The 9088-nt window shown below is 51.4% G+C and overlaps 1 protein-coding gene across 1 annotated transcript; it reads left to right on the plus strand.

Moving 5' to 3' along the window:
- Window positions 1-1483: 1483 nt before the first annotated feature.
- On the plus strand, window positions 1484-7008 carry Tnfsf9 (TNF superfamily member 9). Its single transcript, XM_004632979.2, has 3 exons — window positions 1484-1705; window positions 1991-2048; window positions 6210-7008. The coding sequence occupies exons 1-3, from the start codon at window positions 1484-1486 to the stop codon at window positions 6650-6652; spliced, it is 723 nt and encodes a 240-aa protein (XP_004633036.1). The 3' UTR covers window positions 6653-7008.
- Window positions 7009-9088: the final 2080 nt, after the last annotated feature.

Consider the following 9088-nt stretch of genomic DNA (forward strand, 5'->3'; position numbering starts at 1 on the left):
AAAAAAAAAAAAAAAAAGGAAATCCTTCTGCTGGCATCTTTCAAATGCTTGTTTTGCAGTGATTGTGGGGGCACTGGGGTCCCCAGTGGTGCTGGGCTAGAATTTGTATAGCTGCCCCCTTGCCGCAACTGCTTGTGGCTGCTGAAGGTGGCCTGCCGCCAGAAATCATCAATAAAGTAGAGCTGCTTAGCAGATCATAACCACGGACCGCTTGCTTTGTAAAGCCCCCGGCAAGGTGGACGCGGGATGGAAGGCAGGGCTGGCATTGCAAGGCATGAGTTCAGTGGCACCAAAAGCCCCTGGTGGTGAGGGCTACTGTAGCTGAGGGTTTGAGCCCCAGCATGGAACAGACCCCTCCCCGCCCATGGGGTGAAGCCTCCTTCGGAGGGAAGGCTGGAGGGGAAAGGGGCCGGCAGATGTTCATCCCGCCCTGCCAGCCCAGGCGCAGGAAGGAATTGCCCAACAGCACTCACCTTTCAATTCCTCTTTCCAGGCCAGGTTTCAGCCTCGGCCTCTGTTCCCACCGGCAAGAACAAATGGGAAATTTGAGTTTCCTCTGACTGAGACTTAAGAGTGTCCCTAGCTCTACGGGGAATTTCTCCAAGTGGACTTCCCAGGCTTCTGCTTGTAGGGTCCCTGGGGGCTCCTGACCAGAAGCGTCTGGTAACTGGGTGGGGGGTGGAGAAGCAGGAAAGGCCCAGGCCTCCTGGGAAAGGTGGGTCAGAGAGGGGGATGGGAGTCGGGGAGTGGGGTGGGTGTGGATGTTGGTAAGGCTCTTGGGCCGGGGAGAGCGGCTGAGGCCCAGCTGTCCCCAAAGTCTCCAACAAAAGCATTTGGGAGGCTGAGGCGCCAGGACCTCCAGCCGGAGCTGGCTGCGGTGCAGGGCGGGGGCGCACTTGGACCCAGAGAAAGTCCTGGGTTCAGTCCTAGTTACTGAAAACAAAACAAAACGGGCCGGCAAAAAAGTACTGAATTTGGGGGAACCCTGGGAGAGTCCCAGGCACTGAGAGTTTGGGGGTGGCATGAAAGGGGGGAAGGAAACAAGGAGGGGAAACGGGGTGGAGAGGGGCGACACAGACAGGCAGACAGGTCCTTTCCCTTGCTGCTGGGGCGAGCAATGGGGACAGAGGAAGAAGAAGGATGGGCAACCTGGGGCAACCGGAAGAAAAGTGGCAGCCGGCTGCCCAGAGCAAGAGACATGGGGGCGGGCATTATTGTTATTAGATGGAGCCCAGGGCTGGGGCACTGAGCTACAACCCCCTCCCCTCGAACTTTTTACTTTGCGGCCCGGTCTCCTCCAACTAGGAACCTCTAGCGACCTGGTGAGTCGGAGAGTCACGCAGACAGCCGCCCGGAGAAAGTTTTAGCAGTCACGGGACCCGGGGCGGGCGTGGCCGGGATCTCCGCGGGGCGGAGCAGGCGGGAGGAGCAGATAAAAGGCGGCGCGCGCGGCAGGACCGGCACTTGCCGTCCGTCCCCGGCCATGAGCTCCTGCGCCGACGTCGCCAAGGACCCCGAGGCCCCGTGGCCGCCCGCGCCGCGCTCCTGCGCCCGCCGCCGGCTCTGGCAGGTCCTGGGCGCCGCGGGGCTGCTGCTGGCGGCCGTCGCCCTGGGCGCGGGGATCGGGCTAGCGGTCGGCAAAGCCGCCGCGTCCGGCCCGGGGAGCCCCGGGGGCCTCCTCAACACCCTGACGGGATCCACCGAGGTGAGGCTCCCCTGCGCGCGCGGACCCCGGCTCCCTCCCTCCGGCCCCTCCGGGAGCTCCCTCTTTCCCCGGGGACTTAGGGTGCGCCCTCACCGCCCGAGGCTTCCAGGGGACCGCGTTGCTCTTGCAGATCGGGGCTCGGGAAACGCCTCTCCCGCGTTTCCCACTCCCGTCTGCGCAGACCGAGCCGCCTCCTTCCCGCGCGGCTCGCAGGTGGCCGGGCGGGCCGCTTCCCGGAGGCGAGGTCGGAGCCTCGCTCCACCGTGCCCTTCCCTCTCTTCGCAGGAGCCGCAGGACCCGGCGCCGATTGTGACCCCGACGGCCAGGCTGCTGGCCCAAGACGGTGAGCTTCCAGCCGGGCAGCGGTCGGCGTGCGCACCGCGTCCCTCCGCCCCCAGTCCCGGGCGGCCTCTGCCGCTTTGCCGCTGCGGCTCGCGGTCGGAGCCGGGCCGTCAGCGCGCCCTGGGCACCTGTCCCCCCGCCCCGCGCCCTTACCTTCGTCTCCGCCTGGGATCCGGTCGGGGTGCTGAGCAGGCCCCCGGAGCTCCCCGGGCCGGACGCGGCGGGCTTGCCGACCGCTAGCCCGATCCCCGCGCCCAGGGCGACGGCCGCCAGCAGCAGCCCCGCGGCGCGCAGGGCCTGCCAGAGTCTTTGCATTGAGCGATGTCCCCAGCTCTATCAATATTATTTTTTTTTTAAATTCTGAGACACTCTGGCTAAATCTCTATTTTGCCCAGGCTGAACTCCACCTGTTAACTTTCTGCCTCAGCTACAGTACAGGGTCGCTCCACCGAGTCTGGGTGGCTTTCATTCTCCCCTGGCCCCTCTTGCCCCGTCCCCCCATTCCCCTTCCCACCCCTCCCCCTTACCTTCCCCTTCCCACCCCTCCCCCTCCTCTTTCCCTTCCTTTCCCCTCTGTACCCCTCATTCCATTCCCTTTTCCTCCCCTCTCCTACCTTCACCTCTCCTGTCCTCGCCACCCTTCTTCCCCTTCTCCTCCCCTCCGCTGCCCTCCCCTCCCCTTTCTCCTTACCTCTCCCTCCTCCTCCCTTCTCTTCCCCCTCTTCCTCTCCTTTCCCGTTTCCTATCCCTGTATGTGTCACTGTCTAATCACTAGAGATGTTGGACATCTTAAGTATATATTTATTGATCATTTGTACTTCTGAGCAGTATCTATTCATTTCAGTTTCTCTCTCTTTTGGGGAGGAGTGAGTCTTTTATTTTGGAGAGACCTCATGTTAGCTTTTGAGTTCTTTATGTATTGTAGATATTAGTGCTCTGTCTGAGGAGTAGCTGGCTGATTTTTCCCCTCCATTGGGTAGGTTGTTTCTGCACCGTTGTTTGCTGTGTAGAAGCTTTTCAATTTCATATAATCCCATTTTCTTCTTGATGCTATTGTGCAGTCGGGACTCTCTTCAGGAAGTCCTTGCCCGTGTATTTGTCTTCAAGGCTTTCATAAGACTGTTTTATCCTTCAACAGATTAAATGGTCTTGGCTTAATCTACAGGTCTTTCATCCATTTTAATTTTATTTCGGTGCATCTGGGCTCAGTCTTGTGCACGTGTGTAGCCACTTTTTGCAGCACCATTTATTAATGAGGCTGTCTTTTCTCCAGTGTGTGTTTCAGCCGTTTGTCACAGATCAGGCAGCTGAATGCGGGTGGGGCTGTTTCTTTTTTTTTTTTTTCTCAAAGTTTTATTGATAAACAGATAGCAATGAGACAGTTTCAAATCAAATCGGAAGTACAGTTTCAACAAATAATACACTGCATATATTCTTCTTAGTGGTTAATTGCTGTACAAGATGCGGACTTGTGATCCTATTTACAAACATCATTAGAACAAATCATTCTATTCATTAAGAGAATGCAACTATCTATCTATCCCAACCTCTTTGAATACACAGATACAAAATGGACATTCATCTGTATGCCCCATTTTTTCTAAGTTCCGTTATTGAATATTATAGGTGTGTGAACTCAGCAAAATATTCTAAAAGAGTCCAGTAGCCCATAATAGCATTGGGTCTTCTGTTTAACTGGCAATGTCAGAAATTATTGACCTGAGTCCCCCACAGCTCAACTTAACAGCATGGCTTTATTTCTTATATTTCGTCTTCATACTTTTCTACTGGATGGTTAAGACCAAGGTAAAGCAGGACCTATACAACAAGAGTTGCAGCTTTTTGGTCTGAGAAGGTCAGTGAAATGCCCTCAGGATTTGTCCTGAGATCCTGTACCTCAGATTGTAGAAGGGTGGGGCTGTTTCTGCACCTTGTCTTCTTTTCCTTTTTGAATCATGTAGATTTGTAATCTAAATTTTTATTGTTGTTTTGGAGACAGGGTCTTGCCATGTAGTGCAGACTGGTCTTGAACTCACTTATATATCCCAGACTGGCCTTGAACCCTTGGCAATCCTCCTGCCTCAGCCTCCCAGGAGCTAGGTTGACAGGGGTGTGCCATCATGGTAATCTAATTTGGGTATGAGAAAATCAGATAAAGACTCAACTGAGAAAGACTGGCTGTCGCAGGCCAGTCTCTAATGAACATAAATGCAAAGCTCCTCAGCAAGGTACAGCACAGAGTGCAGTGAATCATCCAAGAGCTGATGTAATCTAATTTGAAATTCAGGGATTATGTTGTCTCCTGCTTTGTTCTTCTTGCCCAAGACTGCTTTTGGTGTTTTGAATCTCTTCTGGTTCCATATAAATTTTAGGATCACCTTTTCTAGTTCTTGGAGGAATGCTGTTGCAATTTTGACTGGGCTTGCAATAAGTCCACACCAATTCTGGAAGCAGGCTTCACTGTAGAGGTCTCCTGCTTCTTCTTCTTCTTCTTGTTTTTTTTGGAGGGGGGAGGGTGCGGAACCAGGGATTGAACTCAGGCCCTTGGGCTTGCCAGGGAAGCACTTATTCCACTGAGCCATCTCCCCGGCCCCTCTCCTGTTTCTTTGGGTAGATTAATTCCTAAGTATTTAATTTTTCACGAAGTTATTGTGAGCGATACTGTTTTCCTAATTTCTTTCGGAGGGGGGGTCATTATTGGTGCACCCCCCCTCCGAAAATGGAATGGTTTATTTTGGGTGTTTATTTTGTCTCCTGCCACCTTGCTGAATTTATTAGTTCTAGTGGTCTTTGGTGGAATTGTTCTTGAGTTTTTATGTAAAGAATCGTGTCGTGGTTTGACTATTTCTTTTCCTTTGTGTATTTATCTTATTTTTTCCTCTTGCCTGATTACTCTAGCTAAAGTTCGGGCACACCTGTAATCTCAGCACTCTCAGAAGGCTTTTTCTGGATCTGAGATAATATTGTGATTCTTGCCCATGCTTCTGTTTGTGTGCCCTGAACACGTACGTGTTGATTTGCATGTGTGGAGCCTTCCTTGCGTTCCTGGGCTGAGGCCTGCTTGCTCACGATGTACGAGCTCTTGGATGATCAGCTGCACTCTGTGTGCTGTACCTTGCTGAGGAGCTTTGCATTTATGTTCATTAGAGACAGGCCTGCGATGGCCAGTCTTTCTCAGTCGAGTCCTTATCTGATTCTCTCATACCCAGCACTTTAAAAATTTAGAAGAAAGCCGCAGATTTGCGATTGCTTGCTTCAGCCTCCCAGGGTGCCGGGGTTAGAGGCCTGCAACACTGAGAGGCTTCTTCCCTTTGTTCTGAGACCCCCATGCTTGCCCAGGTCCCCTCCTCCTCCCCCGACCCTCTTCTCCAGCCCTTGCTTCCAGTGTCCTCCGTCCTACCCCCCACTCCTCCTTGACCTCTTACCTTTCTTCTGAGGCTTTTCTTCCTCTGCACCTCAGACCCCACTGGGTTTCCAGTCCTTCCTCCTGAGTGTTCCCTTCCTCACCCACTTCCTCCCGGGTCTCCTTGGGCTCCCCTTTCCTTCCTAGCCAGGACTGTAGCATCAGCTCGCCCCAGCACTTCTATTTATTTTTTAATTTTTGGGCAGAATTTTATGCAGTTGTCCAGGCTGGGCCTGCACTTTATTATCATTATTGTTATTTGTATTTAGTTCAGAGTCCACAGGGTCTCACTACACCGATTAGACTCGTAGTAATTCTCCTGTTTTCAGCTTCCCAAGTGCTGAGATTACAGGCGAGTGCCACCACTGCCAGTCTCAATTGCTAAGTGCTACTCGGGGATGGAGCATGGTACACCTGGAATTGAACCATGGTTCCTGTGCTCTGCCTGAGGAGGCACTTTAATCAGCTGAGCTATCTGGCCGGCCCAAGGACCTGAACTTTAGATCCTCCTGCCTCAGCCTCCCAGAGTCTCCCCAGCTCCCTTGGTGACCTACTTTCTAGGGCCAAGCTGCCTCCCATCACTTCTTGTCTTCCTTCCCTTCCTGTTGACTTCCTCCTTTCCCATTGTCCTTTCCTCCCTTCTAGCCCATTTCCCCCCCTAATATGTCCCCTCTGGTCCTGCCAGGCCACCCCAGATATCTTCAGGACAGCTGTGCTCCTCCCATTCTCAGCATCTCCCTTCTTCTCTCCCTCCTACAGTGATCTTGAAAAATGGGACCCTGAGCTGGTACAGCGAGAAGGGGATGGCGGATGTGCTCCTGCTCCCCGGCCTGACCTATGACAAGCGCAGGAAGGAGCTGGTGGTGGCGAAGGCTGGACGCTACCAGGTCTGCCTGTACCTGGAACTGAGTCACATACTGCCGGACTCCCGGGTCTCTGGGAGGGTCTCACTGGCCCTGCACCTGGAGCCACCCCAAATTGGGGTCACTGCCCAAAGTGTGGCTGTGAAGCTGAAGCCCTCCTCCCCCAACGCAGTCGGAGATTATCACTGCCAGTGGCTGCAGATGCCTGACAATCAGCGACTCAGTGTCCACCTCAGCGCCTATCTGCCTACTGAGGCCGGCGAGTACCAGGCCTGGCAGCTAGCCCAGACTGCCACCAAGCTAGAGCTCTTCCAGATGGCCGTCGAAGTCCCAGACTGACTCCCTTCCGCATGATGCCTGTTGTGGTACTGCTCGCCTGTCCTTCCTTTCTTGTGGCCTCTGGTGCTAGGACAGGGTGCTCTACCTCATGGGTTGGGCAGAGGTCCCTACACTGACCTCTCCTCTCCAGGACTCTCCCCACCCCCACGTATTTATTCTCAGAAAGTCTACTTTATAATAATACATTGTATTGCACTTATATTTATTGAGCACTTACCGTGTGCCAGGAAGGTGCTACAAAACCATCAGAGAAAACAGACCCCAAGTAAAGTTTTATTTATGTTAATATGGGAGATGTGTATCCTCCCACCCCCATTGTGGATCTAAACTTTTCTCTAGAAAATGTGCACCTGGCAAGCGAGTGGTCCATCTGCCGCTCATTCATTCCTGCAGGTGTTCACTGGGGATTCACTGACAATGGACCAGCGTTTGTTTTCTTTTCTTCCTTTTTTTCTCTTTCACAGTGCTAAGGGGGAACCCAGGGCCTCACGCACATTAAGCAAGTGCTCTCCCACTAAGCTACACCTCCAGGCAATCCACTTTCTTTTATTTTGTCTTGCAGTGAGGTGTGGGAAGAAACCATGGCCTTTGCCCTGAACTCCATCCTCAGCCCTTTTCTTATTTTTTTATTTTGAGACCAAGTGTTGCTAAGTCCCTAAGTTTCCCTAGCTGGGCTTGAACTCGTGACCCTGCCTCAGCCTCCCACAGTGCTGGAATGACAGCTGTCTGGCTTTTAGCAATTCTTTATGTACCCCTTAATCCAGTCATTGGGACCTAAAATGAATTGTGAGAATATTGGATAATGAAATTTGTTGAGCTGGATGCAGGGGATGGTTTTCTGTAGTCTCAGCTCCCAGGCCAGCCTGGACAATGTCGTGAAACTAAGTTTCCAAATAAAATTAAGAAGGGCAAGGGATGTAGCTCAGTGGTCAGATGCTTACCTAGCATGTGCAAGACCCCACCCCCAGATTTGAGGGGTGTGTTCCGGCCATCACAAGCTAGTTGTGGGAGGTTTATGAGTTGTGTCCTACCATTTCCTGTGAAGGTACTTGAGGTTATTTACTTCTATTGGGTCCCTGGGATGGAAATACTGTGTAACAGTTCTGGGTCATGTGACATCACACTGGTGATCTTGGAATTGGGGATGACAAGAGAGTGTACAGGAGTGGAACCATAAAGGACTAGGGGTGGGGCTTGATTTCCTCCTGTGGCTTTATCCCCTGACTTGCAGGAGCAGTGGAGGCAACGTTAGTGCTAAGCCTGTAGGGTCCTAGAGACGTTGTACCTAGCACAGACAACTGAGGAAGCTGTGGCTGAGCGTTATCATGCTGTAATCTGGTTCTGCTTGGTTGGTTGTTGGTGTTACTACAAGGCAGTGAAGCTGAAGCCCTGGTACTTATTCTGTCCTTTGTCTGACTGCATGGACTTGAGATGCAACATGGTTATGTCTCAAGATTTTGGGAACAATGAAGGGATGTGGCGCATGTGTGTGAATAAAGTGATAAGACATTTACAAGGATGACTATATATTTTTTTGGGGGGGTGACATAGGGTTGTTATGTTTTTATTTTTTAAAGAGAATGCAAATTAGAACTAAAACAAGAAATTACAAGTGATATAGACTTTCACTTAACAAAGTAATATGAATTTCACAGTATTTGTTGTAATACATAGTGCTGTCTTCCAGCCAGTTATTCATATGACCAGATATATGCATGTAAAATTGGAATAAGGTGTTTTTTTTTTTTTTTTTTTTTGCTCCGAATGCCCTCAGGGGTGGTTTGGCTGGCTGGAGTGTTGTGGGGATCCAACTACAGCAACCTGAGGCTGACAGCTTTGTGGAAGCAGCCACTTAAACAACTGAGCTTAGGCCAGGCCCCTATAAAATTGGAAGAAGAAACAAAGACACGAAAAAAAGACACGTATAAGAAATTAAAAGTACAAACAATTGAAAAAAGGAAAACAAAACAAATTATTATCTGCTCCTTTCCATATACCAGCAGAAACGCACAGTATGGTTGTCCAAACCATCCTGCTTACATATCTAGATAAATCTCTTTCCTCCACTCCCTCTCCTGTCCTTCTCAACTCAGTTGACTCTTTCCTTTTAAAAAACTCTTTCCTTTCTGAGTAAGTTCATTCCCTTATGGTTTTTGACCTAAAAGATCCCCCCAAAGTCTCACAAGTCCCTCAAGCCTCCCTCATTAAAAAAAAAAAAATATTGGCACATTTTAGATATTTAGGAAGGGCTTTTGGAAGGCAAACGAGCTGGGGGGAGCTCCATGACCATCCGCAGATGACTCCATCGATGAGCTCATATGCTGTTAGGGGTGGAGTTTGTCTGGAAGAATCCACCGATGAGCTCATTTGCTGTTAGGGGTGGAGCCCGGCTGGAGGAACCCACCAATGCGCTCATTTGCTGTTAGGGGTGGAGCC

The sequence above is a fragment of the Octodon degus genome, unplaced genomic scaffold (assembly GCF_000260255.1).
Source record: "Octodon degus isolate 3935 unplaced genomic scaffold, OctDeg1.0 scaffold00050, whole genome shotgun sequence".
NCBI lineage: Eukaryota > Metazoa > Chordata > Mammalia > Rodentia > Octodontidae > Octodon > Octodon degus.

Coding starts and splice junctions, on each gene's coding strand:
- Tnfsf9 (XM_004632979.2), top strand. CDS start 1,484: ATGAGCTCCTGCGCCGACGTCGCCAAGGACCCCGAGGCCCCGTGGCCG. Junction 1,706..1,990: donor CCCTGACGGGATCCACCGAG/GTGAGGCTCCCC, acceptor CTCTCTTCGCAG/GAGCCGCAGGACCCGGCGCC. Junction 2,049..6,209: donor CAGGCTGCTGGCCCAAGACG/GTGAGCTTCCAG, acceptor TCCCTCCTACAG/TGATCTTGAAAAATGGGACC.